The sequence below is a fragment of the Antechinus flavipes genome, chromosome X (genome assembly GCF_016432865.1).
Source record: "Antechinus flavipes isolate AdamAnt ecotype Samford, QLD, Australia chromosome X, AdamAnt_v2, whole genome shotgun sequence".
Taxonomy (NCBI): domain Eukaryota; kingdom Metazoa; phylum Chordata; class Mammalia; order Dasyuromorphia; family Dasyuridae; genus Antechinus; species Antechinus flavipes.
Window position 1 is genome coordinate 69764486 of NC_067404.1, and position 19862 is coordinate 69784347.

The following is a 19862-nucleotide window of genomic DNA, read 5'->3' on the forward strand; positions in this document are numbered from 1 at the left end:
TTTCTTCTCATCATATAAGTATGTGACTGATGAACTATGCAGTGAGAAAGCTCTTTTGTGATCTAACTGTAATTAGTCTTCAACTTGCTAAATCTAGCTCTATTAACTTGCATAATTAACCCAAGTGTTTCATAGAAACAATGCTGTACCTAGATTGGGCTAGTTCTTTAGTTCCTCTCCACCCCTTTCCCATTCATTAAGAAAAGAAAAGCTGCAATGAGCTCCGAATGACACCAGTAAAATCTTGTTAAGAAACCACCTCCGCTCACTCTTTTCAAGACTGGTATTCTGCTTCGGCTTCCTTAGGAGTAATATAGATTTCGAGACAGCAACATGTTGGTATTAAAAGTCCTTTACAGATCAAGAAATTGAAACTCAGACAGTCCCTTCCGTTGATCATTCGTCTCACACTAACCTAAGTGAGTAATGTCTTCAGTAACACAGGAACAAGTGGACAGCAGGCTTCCTGATGAATGGTCCCTAGATATATTGGGAATCATTCCATAGAATTACAGCATGTTAATGTTAGATGGGATCTTTCAGAACTCATCCAGTTCATGTGTAATGTAATTTTATCTTCATTCGATTTCCTTCAATATTCTGGATACTATGATCTCTGGGTGCTATCATGTTTGGGAATCGCTAATCATACTGTATCTACCAACTCAAGTCTGAATTCATCTGGACTGTAGAAAAGCCTTGTGTTGCTGGGGTTTGGGGGGGTTTGTTTGTTTGTTGATAAGCAAAATCATGGAATCGGAGATCAAAGGTTTCTAGGCATAGAGTTTAAGGGACCTCAGACAGGCCATCTAGTCCAACCCTTTCATTTTCCACAAGGAACAGATCCGGAAAGGTGAAACGGCTTACTTGAGATCCCCGAGTATAAGTGACAAAGGCAAGATTTGAACCCAGGTCTACTGACATGTCTCCTTCAGTGCCTCATGAGTAACTTGAGCCTCTTGAGAAAAGAGATGAAGGAGGCAATTAAGCAATTCTTAGAGATTGATGGTTGATGACTGATTATCCAGAACTTGGAATCCTCACAGATTATGGTGTCCTAAAATTTGCAACCATCTGTTGTCAGGAGACTATTTATGCTTGTCAAAGGTCAGGTTTGTGTCAGGGAGCAGAAAAACAAAAACAAGCCACTATACCATTTCTCTAATGGAATCGAACCTGCTCTTTCTTCGCACTCTATTCTGGGTCCAAGTCTATCTGAAGGACCTTTACTGACAGAAGGAGCTGACAGTTCCATCATGCCCCTAAAATTTCTTCTGTCAGGAATATGGTTGGAGGCCTGACTTCAGACAAAACTTCAAATCTTCATTTTCCATTGGGCCACAGGGAGCTGTAGCTCCTATATTGAGTAATAGGTGCAATCACAGGTACTGACAGATTCAAAGAATGAAAGAGCTCAAGAGAAAGCTTATGCTCCCCAGCAAAAACTGAACCCCCCAAACCCCGCCTCCCCTAATCCTATTGAGGACACAATTATTCTTTCAGTGACCCAAGTGAGCAACTCCTTTGACTCCTCATTCTCCTCTACTCACATATTCGAGTAATTGATACGTCTTGTCATTTCTATTGCTCCAGTCTTTCACGTGTGTTCTTCCTCCCTCCCTCCTTTTCTTTCTCCATTTCACTCTCACCTCTTTCCCTCCTCTTCTTTTCCCTTCCTCCTTCTCCCTCCCTCCTTCCACCTTAGATCAGGCTCTTGTCACCCTTCACCTGAACAGTGTCAACAGCCTCCTATTACTTGATCTCCCCTGCATCAAGTCTGTCTCCTTTCCCAGGGCATCCTTCATATAGCTATAGAGTGATTATCCTAATGCACAGAGTCTAACCAGTTCCTTCCCCTGCTCAATAAACATTAGTGGCTCCCTTCCCTCCAGGATAAAATACAAACTCTGGTTTGGCATTTAAAGTTTTTTCACGATCTGGTATGTCCCGATCTATTTCTCTAGCTTGGTGATAGATACATGACACATTTTCACAAACTCTACAGTCCAGGTAACCCAGCCTCCCTGCTGTCCCTGCTGTTATTCACATACAACACTCATCTCTCTCATCCGGTCACCCATGTTTTTCCTTACCTCTCCCTCTTGGGATTTATGGTTAGATGTTGGTACCTCCTCCAAAGAACAGCTTTGGATTTCTTCTTGGATTTACTTCTCATAGCATTACCGGTACACTCTCTACAAACTTCATAGCTGCTAAATGATTGATACAGGGCATCAAAACAGTAAGCTAAGAAAAGGATCATAATTTGCTTGGCACCACATAAACAGAAACCAAGTTTGTTTGGCCAAATGTATTTATGGCACAAATATGGTGTGATACCTAAACTAGAAAGAGAAAAACAGAAAAATAATGCTATGTACTAATTTCCTTAATGAATATAAATGTGAAAATTTTAAATAAAATACCAGACAGGAGATTTCAGTAATTTATCACAAAGAACACACTGTGACCACCTAGAATTTATACCGAGTATGCAGGCCTGGTTCAGTATTAGGCAAACAATTGTATAATTTACCGTATCAATGACAAAACCAACAGCAATCACAAAAGCTTCCGATGAAATAAAATACTGTTAAACCTGCTTAAAAAGGCTAGACAGCCTAGGAATAAAGGAGAAATTCCTTAAATGATAAGCAGTCCCTATCTAAAACCAAGAGCAAACATTATCTGTCACGGGGATAAGCCTGAATGTTGGCTACAGCAGTAAGAGAATCAGAACAAATTAAAGGAACTAGAATAGGCGGTGAAGAAACAAAACTATCACTCTGTAGATGATATGATGGTATACTTTAAAAATCCTAGGGAATCAAATAAAACACTGATAATAACTTTAGCAGAGTTGCAGGATATAAAATAAGTCCACCTAAGTCATCAGAATTTCTATGTTTTGCCAACAAATTCTAGCAGGAAGAGGTAGAAAGAGAAATTTCATTCGAAATAACTGCAGGCAACATACAGTACTTGGGAGTCCATCTGCCAGAACAAATCCAGGGATTATATGAATTCAATTCCAAGACCCTTTTCACACAAATAAAGATATCTAAACAATTGGGGAAAGATTATTCACGGGTAGACCAAGACAGTATAATAAAAATGACAGTTCTACCTATACTCATTTACTTATTCAGTGCCATACCAAAATATCAAAGAATTATTTTATCAAGCTAGAAAAAATAGTAACAAAATTCATCTGGAAGATAAAAGGTCAAGAGTAACAAGGGAATCATTGAAAAAGATGTGAAGGAAAGTGGCCAAACAATTCTAGCTTCCAAACTATATCACAAAGTGGTAGTCGTCAAAACCACCTGTTATCGGCTAAGAAAGAGACTGGTGGATCACTGGGATAAGTTTTTGGAAGAAGAAGTCGACATTTAACAAACATTTCTGGCAAAACTTGGAAGTAGTATGGCAGAAACTAGACATCTAGCAATATCTCATACCATATACCAAAATAAGGTCAAAAGGGATAAATGATTTAGGCAAAACTGTGATATCATAAGTTAATTAAGAAAGCATGGCAAGATCTACCAGACCTACAGATAATATAAGAATTTATGACTAAACAAGGGGATTAAGAGAAGTAAAATGTATAATTTTGACTACATGAGATTATAAAAAACCTTTTGCAAAAACAAAACTAATACAAGCAAAATTAGGAAGAAAAATGAATGAGGGAAATTTTATAGCAAGTTTCTCTGATGTAGGTCTTATTTTTCAAATAAATAGGGTCCTGCCCACATTTATAAAAATGGGGCCATTCCCCAAGATGATATAAATGGTCAAAAGATATCGAGAGGCAGTTTTCAGATGAAGAAATCAGAGGTATTCACAGCCACAACAACATACCAGCTCTGAATCACTATTGATTAGGGAAATACAAATTAAAATAACTCAGATATGAGCTCACATCTGTCAAACTAATGTGACAGAAAATACTCTCGAGGACATGAACAAACATTAGGAAATGAATGCCCACAAGGTAGTGTTGTGAATAGTCCAACCATTCTGGAGAACCATTTAGAACTATGCTCAAAGGGCTATACAAGTCTGCATACCCTTTGACCATAAATATCACTCAAAGAAATCAAAGAAGGACTTATTTGTACTAAAAATATTTATAGGAGCTCTTCTGGTTGTAGGAAAGAATTGGAAATTGAGGGGAAAGTTATCGGGAAATGGCTGAACAAGTTTATGGTACATGATTGTAATGACATCTTGTGCTACAAGAGATGATGAGCAACATTTCCAAAAAACCTGGGGAGACTCAGATGAAATGACTCAAAGTGAAATAAGCAGAACAAAGAGAGAACAGTGTTCACAAGAACAGCAATAGTTTAAGAATAAGCAACTGGGAAAGACTTAGCTACTCTGATGTGATCCATGACCATTTCAAAGGACTCATGATAAAAACTATTATCCACCTCCCAGGAAAGAACTGGTGAACTCTGAATTCAGACAGAGGCACACTTCTTTTTACTCTATTTTTCTTGTTGTACTTTGTGTTTTCTTTTATAACATGGCTAATATGGGTATGTGTTTTGTGAACTTATATGTATGAGAGAAGATAAATTCCTTGCCTTCTCAGGGAGATGGAAGAGGCAAGAGAATTTGGAACTCAATTTTTTAAAAAAATACTTAATTTTTGTACATGTCATTAGGAAGTATCTAATGAAATCAGTAAAATAAGTAAATTCTCAAAGGTTAAAAAAAAGAAAAGGAAAGCTGTTTTAGAGGTACATTCAATAAGACTTGATAAAGACAGAGAAAAGAATTAAATTGACATCAGATTGCAGATCTGGATGACAATTAAGATTGTAGTTTTCTCAGCAGATATAAAGATGGTTTGATTCTAGGGAGACTGAAGGACAACATCAGTTATGTATTAATTTGTGACATCAACAGGATGTCTAAGAGGAAACATCTAGGAATGAAGAGCTGATGGTATGAATGTTAAAGACTGGAGTAGGATATATGGATTTGGGAGTAATTCGCTAGAGGGAATTGACTTCACTTAACTGTTCATATTAAACAAAGGAAACATTATTAAAAAAAGCAAATAAAAGCATTCAGGACAGACCCTTCTCTATATAAATCCAAGGTAAATGTCAGGGTATACAGTGGTTAAATGACTTGCTTGCAAAGAATCCCCAAAGTATTAAGTGTCAGAGAATCTGAATTTGTCTTCTTGACTATTGTCACATAACTCAATTAATAAGCCTTCATTAAGTACCTACTATTTGCTACACACACTGTGTATATAAAGAATGCAAAAAAAAAAAAATCCTTCCTCTCAAGTTCTAATTCTAATGGAGAGACAAGCACATATATTACTACATACAAAATAAATATAAATAAAAAATATTCAAATATATGATTGTGGGAGATGGAGGGCTCTAGCAAGTGGGGAAATCAGGAAAAGCCGCATGTAGAAGTAAATTATGTCTTCAAAGAAAAGCAGGGATTCTATGACTCAGAGCTGAAGAGCAAAGTCATTCTATGGCCCTGGGAATTTCTACTGTAAAGGCAGAGAGGAAGAAGATGGAATATTGTGTTTAAGAAACAGAAAGTCAGTTTGCTTAGATTACAGCGTGGGGGTGAGAGTAATATTCACTAAGGCTGGAAATCTAAGTTGGGAACAGGTTGCCAAGGACCTTAAAAGCTAAAGAGGTGGTTTGAAGGAACTTTTTTGAATTATTCTTTTGAAAGAATAGAGAGCCACTGGAGTTTGATTGGGGGCGGGGGAATGGCATAATGAGATCTTTTACTTAAAGAAAATCACTTTTGGTAGCTTTTCAGAGGCCAGAGTGGAGAACAGAGACTTGAGTCAGGGAAGCGATTCAGAGACCATTGCAACAATCCAGATGAGAAGTCATAAGGTTCTGAACAAAGGTAGTAGCTATGTGCAGTGAGAGAAGGTCTCATATTTTAGACAAGTTGTAAAATGGGAAATGGCAAGATCTGGCAATTAACTGAGTATGTGGGATGAACAATAAAGAAGAGAAATAGACAAGTTTGAAAGAGAAGTTTCCAAACAGAACGAAAAGATTACATGACAATATTCTGGCAGAATTCACTGAGACTCTTGGATACCACAGAAAATAACAATTCTGAAAGGGACTCTAGAGGCAGAGTACCGATATCAGCGCATCTTATGAGCCAATGAGATAGCGGTATCTCTGACCAAAGTCCATATATTTTTGTTTATTTCAAGAATCTTTATATCAATCTGGGTACTCTATCACCATGAGCCCTTGTAACAAGGACAGCAATAGTTAACATTATACATAATGTTACATATCAGCAAAAGCATTTATTATAAGTCTGAGAAACAGGTGCTGTTATTATCCCTACTTGACAGATATGAAGGTAAGGAGGAGGTCCAATGTCTCAAGAACCACCAATCCTTGTAAAGCTTACTCGTCCATCCTTGCCTCAGAATTTCTCTATATTGGTTCAATTTATTGATAACTCTCCCAGTGGGGTCACCCTCCTGAAAGAGGAAAAAGAGTGGCAGAAGATTTGACTGTAGTAGTGAAGTCTGGTGCTGCTGTTAACAGAAATAGAGATCGCTGGGGTCAACACAGTTGTTTGAGAAGCTGAAATCCTCGTATAAACCATGTTAACTTTTGAATATCCTGGTCTTGATAATCTTGGTGGAGCACTATGCTACCACCCAGTAGCTCTAAATGAAAAGTTCTAGGGTCGGTGCTGCAAATTTCTTCTCTGTTCCTTTGTGTTAATAAAAAATAATGCATAAAGTTTCAGGGAAGATCCTGAGTCAAGGCATCATTTAAGACATTCAATTACTCAGTGACATAGCTTTTTAGGAAGGGGCTAGGAAAGAACAGGCTCGCTCAAACGTCAGGCTTTCACAAAGTGATACTCATTTCTTTCTGTGAGACCATTTTCAAGGCTAGTTAAAGCTTGATGCTTCGATAGGGTGCAATGCTAGTCTGATGGCATAAGCCCTCCTCTGGCAAATGAAGCCTTTCAACCACCCAGCACATTTTCAGAATCAATGAAATGAAAAGCTATAGGAAATGGAATGATTTTTGACTGGACTCAATTATTGACATACTGAACTTGAAATTTGTCTTATGGGATACGACTAAAGATAATATAGAAAACATTATTAAGCAAGAAATCACTAGAAATTGGACAATCACAGGGGAACATGTCTAAGCAGACCAATTGATTCTGGTTTCTGACTTTTAAAGACAAGCTATTCACTTGTCTCTGTTACTTGAAGTTTTTCAGCAGGCCAATTTCTAAGTACCCATAATCTCACTGTTCTCACAAACCATTTGATGTTTAAATAACAAGCATAAGCATTTTTTATGAAAGAAAAAAAGTCTGTCCAAAAGAGATGAAAACTTTTATCATGGAAAGGGATTTTTTTCTGTAATGAGGCAATAATAAATAACTGCCTCATTAAAGTACATCACTTTATACTATTAATAAGGAGAATATATGTAAAGGTAGAAAATGCAAACCAAAACCTTATTTAAATGCCAGGAAAACAGGGCATTCTTATTTAGGAAGCTTCCAGACTGAAAACAAAGAGACGGTGAAAAAAAGAGAAGAAAAAATGCAGCATGGAAATAGCAAAGGCAAAGATAGTGTTTTGGAAATAGTCCCACAAAATAGTGCTTGCTTCCAATGCAAGTTGAGCCAGAAGAGGCCAAATTCTTCTCTTAATAATGTTTTCTTTTTATTTCACCATACTAAAATGATATTTCAAACTTCTATCTCTGCTTCTCTCTTTACTCATCTGGGAGTTCCCTGTACCAGTGACAGGTTCAGTTCCTAATACTTCTTGCATAGGCAGACTCCTCGGGATGTTTAGGTTTTCTCTTAAGATCAGCATGGGCAAAATATAGCTCGTTATTAATCCTCCTAAATCTGCACCTCATTCGAACTTCCCCATTTCTGGTGAGGGTACCCCAGTCCTTCCAGTCATCCAGGTTGACAAAAATCATTCCTGAATTATTCACCTCTCTTCACAGTTAATCCTCCATCTCTCACATCTGTCCATTCACAAAGTACCTCCCAGTTCAGTTCAATTCCATTCTAGCATAGTCTATTTTAATTGTCTAATTAGTGCAGACCTGTGCAGGCTTCCATTTACACACTTTCCCACACACCTGCAAGTAATCTTACTAAGCATAAGCATATCCTTGACGGTCACATCTTCAAAAACCTGCAGGGGCTCCCTATCATGTATCACTTAAAATGTAGAATTTTCAGTTTGGCATTTAAGTCCCTCTAGAATTCCGGAGCACAAGCGGATAGAGTTTTGGTCTTGAATTCAGCAAGACCCGAGTTAGAATTCTACGTGACACATTTGTTCTTTGTTGGGCAACTCTGAGCAAGGCATGGAATCTCTCAACCTCAGGCTAGTCATTGGTAAAACGGGGATACTAAAAACACCTACTTCACTTGGTTGCGGTAAGGAACAGATGAGGCACTTGGCAAAGTTTAAAACGCTATTTAAGTTCTAGTTACTATTACTATTACTACCGGCACCACCTTTTCAGCTTCCCTTACATCATTTCATACTGTCCTGCTTCGTGCACTCTCCATTCCAGTTCAAGTAGATGTGTCATCTACCTTGTGTGGAAGCAACCACTGGAGACTCGCTTTCAGTACCACCGCCTCTTTAACCTTTCAGCAGTCAGGGCTTTGTCTATGTTTACCTGGATTTTGTGTGTCCTTTACCCCCGTGGAATAGTAACTCTGAGAGTAGGGACTCTCCATTGTGATTTTGTGGCTCTCAAGCCTAGCGCTGCCCCTTACACATGGGAAACACTTCAAATCTATTCTTTGAATTGTTGAATTGAAATGTATACTTGCCTAGAAATCAAGCAAAAAATATTTTTAAAGCACCCACTGTGTCAGGTGTTAAAAATTCAATTACAAAGGTTAAAAACAAGAAGCTAATATTTTCTCTGGTGGTACACACAGAAAAGCCGCTACTGACAAAATACACAGAAGGGACGTTTCTGGAAGGGAGCAATTCAAGAGAAAGATCAGGAAAGGTTTCTGTACAAGATGACACTTGAGTGACCAATTCAATAGCCAACACACTTTTACTAAGCACATGATATATACCAGGCACTGTGCTGAGCAATAGAGATACAAATATGAACAAGAGAGACAGTCTTGACCCTCAAAGAGCTTACCATCTAATTGGGGAAAGACAATACACAGAAGAGAGCTGAAAAACCAGAAAGGGGGGAGGGCATTAAGTGCAAACTGGCAAGTGAATAAGAGATTCTAAGGGGTAAAATGCACGATAGGCCTCAGAGACCTACTGATTTTTAGATGTGACGAACTGTAAAATCAGTTTGATTCGACATAGCATACACCGAAGAGGACAGAAAGTTAAATTGAGACTGGGCTGTCAAGGGCTTTAAAGGGCTAAGCAGGAGCTTCTATTTGATGCTAGAGGAAATTTCTAGTAGCTTCTGTCTGAAGAGAAGGGGAGAGGAAGAACGAGAAAAGGATAGGGAAAAAGACAAAGGGAGAGAAAGAAAAGTTTGAAACATAAAACCATTTTCTCTGCTGTATTATATAAACACACAATGGAGGCTCTCTAGGATGATACAGCTAGGAATAAATCACACAAGATGATAAATCGTGGCTGGGTTACAGATTGTATCGATGAAGGGAATCCCCACTTGAATGAGATTACAAAGCTAATAAAGTACTGACATTTGCAAGTATGATAGAACTCAAATTCAGGAAAAACACTGGGGGCTGCATCGCTTTATTCTTGACAAGGTAGTTGTTTGCTATGAAGTCGAACACAGGCTAATATTCAGTCCCACACATAGCCCTTTCTTCATCATAAATGGATTACTGGTTCAGTAGACAAGTGCCAAATCAATGTTAGGGTTATATTTGTGGAACTTTTTGAGATAAATTGTCTAGAGAGCTAATGAATTACCCAGTCACTGGGGGGTGTGGAATGCTTTTGCAAACGATCAAATGTTCAACTTCCAGACTTGTGCTTTTCCAGTACTATTTTATGTGAAATAATCTTAAATCATCTTATTGCTTGGAGTTACATAATTACATGAAAAATATTATATATGTATATGTATACACATACACACACACGTGTGTGTGTGTGCACATTGTGTATGTATACATTTTAGCTGAACAAATCAAATACTTATTGTTTCCCATGTGTAAGGGACAGTGCTGGGCTAATAAATCTATCTATCTAGATAAGATTCTTATGAGCTGATATTATAAAGGAGCTCATTTATTCCTCTTACTACATGACCAGCCCAGTTTCTTTTCTAGTTGTATCTCTAAGGATATCCTAAACACATTTTCCATGGGAGTCAACTAAGTATTTAAACAGGTCAGATCGAAACTGTTCAAACTCAAGGCTATTTCTTCTCTTTTTTAAAATTCTTTCTCCAAATTAAAAAGCTCCCACACAATCTTATCATCTATACCAGCAGTCATCCTTTAACTTCAATTTTTTTTAGCTCAACTCTTTGAAAAAGCCATCTCAAAGAAGTGGCTCCACTTTTTTTCACTTCAATCCAAACTCTGTGAAATCTGTCTTCTGACATCATCATCTGACTGAAATTGTTCACCCTAAACCTAGAATTCATCCCTTCAATGCCCAATCTAATGACTTTTTCCTCTATGCTCACCTTCATGACTTCTCTGCAGCTTTTCAAGCTGTTTTTCATTCACTTCTTCTCAACATCCTACTCTCTGGGTTTTCATGATACTTTTTTTCTTCTGAGTCTCCTACCTGCCTGCCCACTGCTTCTCAGTCTGCTTGAACTGGATCTTCCTCCAGGTGACACCCACAAACAACAGATATTCCCCAAGGCCCTGTCCCGGGGCCACTTTTCCCTCTATAATGCCTCATTTGGTGATCTCATCTAATCACCAACTGAACATCTGATACTGGATATCCTGTGGGAACCTCCAACTCAACAAGTTCAAAAAAGGACTCGTTTTTTCCCCCTAAAGCACTCACCTCTTTCAGCAGCTCTTTCTGTAGTGACAAATAATTGGAATTCGAGGTGATGTCCACCGATTGTGGAATGGCCGAACAAGTTGTGATAGATGAATGTAAAGCAATACTGTTGTGCTCTAAGAGACGATGAGCAGGAAAATTTCATAAAAACCTGGAAAGACTTCCATGAACTGATGTTGAGTGAAGTGAGCAGAACCAGGAGAACATTGTACAAAGTAACAGTAATATTGTACAATGATCGACTTAGATTTAAGTCTTCTCAGCAATACAGTCATCCAAGACAGTTCCAAAAGACTCATAATGGAAAATGCTATCTAAACACAGAGAAAGAGCTATGAAATCTGAATGCATGTTGAAGCATACTATTTTCACTTGGTTTGAGATTTTTTTTTCCTTTCTCGTGGTTTCTCCCTTTTTTCTGATTCTTATTTCATGATATAACTAAGGTGGAAATATGTTTTAAATGATTTCATATGTATAACTTCTATCAGATCGCTTGCCATCTTAGAGAGGGGATGTTGAGGCAGGGATAGAGAAAAAAATTGGAACTCAAAATCTCATAAAAGTGAATGTTAAAGCTATTAAAATAACTTGTAAAAAAAAAACCTTAACAATTTAAAAGCTTAATAAAAACCACATAATACTAAGGTTTGCAAAGAGCATTTGGTACACTAATCGATCCCTAGAAATTACTGTAAATGCTATTATTATTCCCATTTTACAAATAAGGAAACTGAGTCTGGGAAAAGTTAATCAGCTTGCCCAAGATCTGAGAGTGAGCCTAAGAGGTAGGTTTTAAATCAAACCTCCTCAACTCTAAGTCCAGAACTCCAGCTAGTATACCACACTGCCTCTTAAAGGCCACATACAACCAGTAACTTAAGCATGTTTTAGAAATAGATGCACATTTCTCATCACCTTGACTCACAGATTTGGACCCCCAGTTGGGGAAAGTGAAACTCAGAGAGAGCAAGGCACTTGCCGGTGTTTAAAGTAGAATTCAAAACCAGATTTTCCCCACTTTAGGGTCCAGTGTCTATTCTACTCTGCCATACCACCTGAAAATCATTTCTTACCCAAAAGACATAGCCACAAATGAATCTCGTAACCTGGCTCTACACTAGCTCAAATAAATGATTTTGATTCCCGCAGTAACTTCTTCTAACAAATGTCAAAGTAGTGTAGGCAACAGTAAAGTGGCATTTATACACAGAATGCGGATGACTGTGTAATGGTTTACATATAGTATCTTATCTGAGCTTTATAACTCTATAGTTACAGGTGCTCCAGGTATTATCATCATCCCCATTTTACAAATCAGGAAATTGAGGCTTAAGTGAGTTGCCTATGGCCTCAATGTCAGGGGGAGAATATCCATTCAAATCTTCCTCATTCTACTTGTTGCACTACACTTACTGTGCCAATGCCTCTCTAAAAATGTGCCTTTTAAGCACAAGCTTTATTTGCTTCTAGAAGAGCTTATCATAACTTCAGACTGCTTATCTCTGGTTTGACTCTAACTGTTCTATTTCTCTCAGCTCCTGAAATCACGTACCTCTCTGTTACTTTCTTTCACCATGTGCATTTGTATATACATATACAAGTATACACACATACAGATATATTTGTGAGTGTGTCTGTAAACAGTACTTGACATTTTTTTTAAAGACATTTGATGTTTTTCTTTTCTGTCAACTACTTTGGACCACCAATGTGGCTATACCTTATTTCTAGTTGGAAATATGTAAATCTCTCGAGCTTTATAAAGATTTAGGTTGTTTGAAGTTACCACTTGGTTATCTGTGGTTCAAATTGAATTGTTTGTGGTTTTTTTAATTGATCATTTTCTCAATCCCTTGAATCAATGAAATCAAAATGTGCTTTGGATTCCTTACTTTGATCCTTTACTCATTTATTCAGTGTTTTCAAATAGCTTATTATTCGCTTCTTTGAAAGTTTACCCCAACATAAAGAGTTGTTCACTCACATAGCGAGTGGATCCTTGCAGGGGACATTACGAGTATCATTGGGCTTCAATATGTTCCAATGATTGCATTCAGTTGGAGAATAACACAATTTACATTTCAACACAATAGACTGCTAAACTGTTTTACTCTTTAGCATTCAGATATTCACGTATTTATGGACTATATCACAGTTCAAGGCTGTGCCTTAGGTCCCATCATTTATCACGTTACCAACCCCTGTTCTGTCACGGTTTCAAGAAATCAATTGCTTTTAAAGTTTACTACAGCCATAGCTCATATTCTGGAAATTGAGGCCAATCTTAGAATCTAAGAGACTAACTTTCCGAATTACTTGAATATACTTTCACTGCCCATTTACCATTTCAAAATTCCCTAAGGTTTTGGATGTTTCTACATTTACATCTACCACAAAATTTCAGCACGCATCAGAATGGGGGAATAATTATTTAGCATATCGTTTAGGAGCATCTTTATAAGATGCTTTAACATACAAAAGAACATTTCACATTGGGAAAAAAATGCCCCGTTACCTGAAGCAGTGCGGCAAAATTTGCAAAACCTTCTTCACGTCACCTTAATTGTAACGCATTCAACATTTTTCAAGCCAACATTCCTTAAAACCCTGTCAGGCATCAGATTGAGGTATATGATTTGAAAAAAATTTAGAAATCAATGATCTGGTTTTATACTGGTTATATATGCTTGAAGCTATATTTTTAAAAAATTGTCAGCAGATTTTGTTCTAAGTGGAGCTCATGACAGTTGCTTCTCTTTTTTTTTTTCCAGCTTCAGAGATAACCGTCCAGCCAACTCTTGAAGAAGCCTCTGACAACTGTACCCAAGAATGTCTTATCCTTGGTCATTCTGACTCCTGCTGGATGCCTGCTGCTGTGCCCCAGTACCAGCAGCCTCGTTCTCCCGAACCTGTCGTAACCCGCCACAGTTCTCCTGCTTCACATCTGATCACTACTACTGCCATGTGTCATAATCCTCCAGAGCCCCAGGCTGCAGCTATTTGCACCACTCCGCCCCGGGCACTGAGCCAAGAGCTGGGGCTTGGTGCTAGGTTTGAAGCAAGGGATGCTCAAGGAAGAGTTGTTGTACAGGATGACTCTAATCTGGCACGAAGATGCAGTCCCAGAGCCCTGTTCTGCACAGCTGAACATGATGACTCCATCAGAGTTATTCCCATGACGACCTTCACTCCTGGCCAGCCTTCGCGGGGCTCTCCCAATACTGAAGAGGATCCCATGTAAGGCTCATCAGCTAACTAAACTAGCTGCTTCAGGAGTCAGTGTATATAATCAAACAACCGGACTACATGCATATTAAAAACTGCTACGCTTGTATATATGTAAATAGAAACCAAAACTGGAATCAATTTCAAGAGCTAGAACTAGATCCCTAGTTTCACCTGTAAAAAAAGTCAAGTTTGAATCCCATATGGAGAAAGAAAAAGCCAAGATTAATCTTTTACGGGAGAAAAAGGGCAATTATTACGGATGAAAGCTATGTGGTCTCTGCTATCTCTGAATGCAACTGAACACTGTACCAACATCACTGCCTTTGTGTGAATTATACCAACTTTTTCACACGCTGTTCAAAATCAATACAAATGATACCACAAAGCCTCCATTTGCCCTTAATGCACCACTGCTTGGTGGATACTTAATGTTAGAATGCATTGCACTCTGCCAAAAGAGGCTACCGGATTTCCAAAGGGACTTTTTTCTTTTCAGATTTACTTTCCTAGTTTAACGTAAGCGATATCAAGACTCATCGCCTCTGTCGTTGTTTAGCCATTCTTCCATTACTAATCAGGTTTTTTCTTTCCCAAGTTCATATTGGTTAATGTCCCTGGAAATTGAACGTAAGAGGACTCACGAAGCCGAATAGATTTGGTGGCTGATTCAGGGCTGTGGCTGTAAACTACTGTCGCCTAGAGAATATGCTGGTGATTTAAATGTTAATTTTACAGCACTATGGGCACTTATGGAAAGATTTTCCATAAAGGATTCAATATAACTATAGATAACCACACACTAAGCCCATTAGACTAAGGGATTTTTGTCATTCTAGCTCAACTTATTGAAGAAAATAACTGACATTATGCAGATGAAAAGCAGGAAGCAAACGTTGGAGAGACATAATTATAAATATACATCAAATATATTCTTGTACAGAATTTCTAAGCGATGTGCTGGAGGAGATTAGGAGTTACCAACTGCTTCTTGCGGTGGATAAGAAATACTTGCTCCACCATAAAAGGAAAACCAAGAAATCCCAGACAGGAATCAAAAGATATCCTTCTGTGGCAAAAGGAACACACCTGTGTTCCTAAGGAAATTATTTCCTTCCGGTTGTCTGTTGTTTTGCTTTTTTTTTTCTCTTTTAACCAGTCATTATCTTCTATGTGTACATTTCACTAAGTCACCAAACTCCACCCAAAATTGATTTCTCATAGCACAACCCGGGTAACTTGTCTAGTTTCAGTGTTACTGCACCAAGAGACAATCTGTGTTTTAGGGGATGAAAAACATCCCCTAACACAAGTAACAAAGAAAGAAACAAGCAAAGAAACAAACAAACCAAAAAAAAAAAAAAAAAAACCAAAAAAAGCGTAACTTTCTTGTGGATAAAATTAGATATAAGCTCCATAATTGTGTAACTTAAAATTATAATTTATGAGTAAAACGTGTGTGTAAAATGTTGTAATATAAGCTTCTGGAAAAAAAAAACTTAAAAAAAAAAACAACAAAAAAAACCACCCTATGTTCCAATTGGTAGTGAGGATTTCACTGGATATTGAGACACCGTCTCTCTATGTGCCCAGCAGGTATAAGTAGCTTTGTGACTGTATATTTAATTTCACTGATTTCAGCCTATTGAGATGTTTGATTTTAGTTAGTAGAAGAGCTTCACATGTAAACTCGGAATTTAATCAACAAATTTGCAAAATAGCAGATGGCAGGTGTTTCTTTTTTCTTCCTTCTTTATATTTTTCAGTACTATAGAGAGAGATTTGTGGTACACTGGTTTCCAGTCCCATGCGAATCCTGAAAAAGCAATGTGAATCCTTTGGAAACTGACGCACAGTAGCTGTAACTTTACATTCTTCAGATAAAATGGAATGGCCAATTGGAGTGAGAGAGGTAGAATAGGACCACCTATAGCTATTGACAGCTGTTTTCTTAATGAACAACAACCAGAACAGACAAAACAAAGTCATTTCCCAGGAATTTCTGAGTCTGGGCTAAATGTTTGGAAGCTTATTTGAATCTTATAGTGCATATGACACGAACAGATATCATGCATAGTTGTAAAGGCCAATAGAAAACAAATCTAGAACTACAAAATTCCCATGGCATTTCCAAATCTTTTTATCTCAAAATGCCCCATGTTCAATAAAGATCATTTAAATAATAAGCTAAGAACATAAACTAGAATCTTGGTCACTAACGGTGCATGTCTTTAACAGACTCCAGTGATGCCTGGAAATAACCTAATGTCAAACACTTGGTTCTCCATCATGAAGAGATACTACCAAATTCTCACTGACTCCATCATGACAAGTACTTTCCCTTCTAAGCTTAGAAAATATAACAAATTGCATCTGTTAGCCAGAGGCACAAATTTAACTTGGGTTTCATGACTTTTAAGGGATGCTGAGAACTTAGCACTTGGAGAACCATGAAAATAATTCAAAGGATGGGAAAAAAAAACCAAGACCTAATAGAAGAGGAAAAGAATTAGGACTAAAAGTCAATTATAAAATAACACATCAGAAATATGGCTAATTGCCCCACATCAACAAAGAATAGAAAAAAGAATAGAAACAAGTCATCTTTATCTTAAACAGAAGGTATGTGTCATATATGTACATATTATATGAAAACCTGAAAAGTAGGGTTATTTCATGTGTAATCAAGGGAAGCTATTTAATCTCCATCCCTGAAGCTTTGGATACTCACTCACCCTTCTAGAGGTATAGGGATGGGCTACATGAACTCTGAAGGTCATTGACAGCTCTCCGATCCTACAAAAGGATTTAGGGAGTTAGAGAAAGGGTTCGTTTTCGTTTGTTTTCCAGAGATTTTGATTTGTTATTTCATCAGTGGGTAAACTCCCTAATGCAGATCCACGACTCATCTTTAATAGATTGGTAGTTGTCTGGAGCACCGAGAAGCTAATTGGCCCGGAGTCATAGCCAGTTTGCATCAGTTGCAGGACTCATTCCCTAGTTCTCCTGATTGTAGAACTGCTCCCCCCTACTCCCTCTCCCTGGTACCCTTGTTGCTACTGCCTGTCTGGATTATTTCGTATATGTCAAAAGACTAGGCCCCCTACTCTATAACTGAAACAGGGTATGTTGAAGCTGGCATCAGAGCAGCTTTAACAAAAGGCAGACATGTGAGTTCAGGTATTCTGTCCAGTGCATGATTGGACCAAGTTTCTACTCAATCAGGCATTTTTGACTTAAGTGAAATCATTTTCCAGTGAGAACTTGATAGCAGCCCAGATTAGGAGAGGCGCCATCCATGGGAATTTATCAGTGTGAGAATAATTTAATCCTGACACTCACTTTACTAACAGATGAAATGGTTCCCACTTAGGAGGGAAGAGAGGAAGAATTACTTCTTTAAAAAAAAACAAAACAAATATTGAGATATCTTTCAATTTCATCTGCAAATAGACCCATCAGAAGAACAACTCTGCATGATAAAGTCTTTCTAAAATAACTTTTCCCCAATGTTTGGCAATACAGATCCAAAATAAATTTGATTACATGATGATTATATAGTTTATTCCTATAATAACACACAGCCAATAGGGAGCATATGTAAGACTGTGCCTATCCACTAGAATCTTATACCAAGAATGTATACATCCTTTAAACTTTTTTTTCCAATTTCAGCAAATGCTGTGTCAGTGTCTTAAGAACTAATATCAGTAGACTTCTATATGATGTATAACTATTATCTAAGATCTAGAAGCAATTTAGTGAGTGCACAAAGTGTACATTTTTGTGTAGTTTATTTAGAAACTTGATAGTTTACTTTGAATTATGTGAATTTATGGAGCTAAAACAATTATATCTATGTTATAACAATAAGCTAAGTAATTAACTTTGTTATTGTGTATTATGGTAACAAAAGAAACAAACCTTGCCTTCCTAAACAAACATTTGTCACACCATATTTAAAACAGTAAAAGAAACATGCAAAATCCACCAATTTGCATTTCTAAATTATCCTGATAAAGGAAAACTATCCTGCCTTACTTTTGAAGAAATTGATTGGTTTCAAATCATGAAGATTTCAACCTAAGTTTCTTTTTTTTTAAGTTAAATATACATATGTTTCTATTTAACCACATATACATGCATCATACTGTTCATAATTTTTCTTAGGTCATTTTGTTACTTGGAATTTTTATTTTTCTTGCATAAGAAAAATTATTTTATAATTTTCATTAAAATGTTTCTAGGCCCATCACAAATTCTTTTTAGAAAATACATTTCCATTTCAAGATAGCACAAGTGGTTCAGAAAACCTGGAAGCAAAAACAGTACAAAACATGCAAAGAAATACTGATTACATTATGTGCCAATGATTACATCAGAGGAATTCGGTATGAAGGTCTCAAAAAGGGTTTTTCATTTACAATAGTTTTTATAAACAAACCATCAATGGATTCATAGTAAATACAACATTAAAACAAAATCTGACAACCAACATTTACCAGCACAAACGGTATCAAAGAGGCTGGTGTTAAGTATGTGTGTGTGCAAAAATAAATTTTTAAAGATTTGAAGGCAAAGAATTTATGTGTTTAACTTACAAAAATATTGTGTGTGAATTATGTTATACATAATTATGATATTTGGAAAATTTTTGAAATATATATTTATGTTTGTATTTTGGGCAAATTCTTTGTGATTATTTTACAGGATCTGAATGCGAACAGTGTGTGTACCGAAGCAGCTTTAACCATACTATGGAAGTAAGCTAGGTGGATACTGTATGGCCTAGGCTAGCAGTGTAAAGTCCCGAAGTAACTCTGTAGAAGTAGTTCTATTTCAGGTTCTGTATAGCATGATGTCTTATAATTAACATAATTATTAATAAACTTATTCCATAAAGCAAAAACCTCTCATCTCTGGTTGGTTGTTTTTCCAAGTCAAACTGAAAGATATTACTTTAATCGATGAAATATTATTAAATGATTTTGTGCAAACAAGCTTCTTATGTCTTCCTCCCCTTTGAGTTAGTTCTCTAACCTCTGACTTGACCTACGTTGAATTTTTAAAATTTATATTTTATCACATCGAGCAGTACCGATCAGCTCTGACACTAACCCAATGTCTTTTAAAGTGAGCGATTGTTCTAGAAAATTGAGGAAATGCCATTAAAACTCCAAGACAATTGACCCTTCATTTTGGCCACTGAAGTATATGGACATTGAATTTTCTCTCAAATCTATCCTCGAAACATTTAGTGCACTATAACAAACCCCCTGAGTGCATGTTCTGCTAATACTACCATTAACTGTCTATATAGAAAACAAAAAATTTGCAGAAAGCAATACACTAATCGGGACTCTGGAATACTAGAATGCTTAGAACAGAGGCTAGTTTGAATTTTATGAACCTAGGAACAAAAAATAAAAATATTGCTTTAGAATTGTTTATCAATGCATAATTAAGGAGGAACCCTATTTCTATACTTGACTAGTGTTTGTGTTTAAGGGTTATATGAAAATACTATCCAATACTCATTGCTCTAGGACTCTGAAACAGATAACTCTGATACAACTCATTCAGTTCTCCTAAATTACTGTCATTC

General features: G+C 37.0%; 1 protein-coding gene across 2 annotated transcripts in view; it reads left to right on the forward strand.

Annotated features, from left to right (window-relative positions):
* PCDH11X (protocadherin 11 X-linked) overlaps window positions 1-19166 on the forward strand; it is a 576990-nt gene extending 557824 nt beyond the window's left edge. For both annotated transcript variants that reach the window (XM_051969012.1, XM_051969013.1), the window contains one exon: window positions 13804-19166. In XM_051969012.1, the coding sequence (XP_051824972.1) occupies window positions 13804-14273 (470 nt within the window). In that variant the 3' untranslated portion in view covers window positions 14274-19166. The remainder of the gene's footprint in view (window positions 1-13803) is intronic.
* Window positions 19167-19862: the final 696 nt, after the last annotated feature.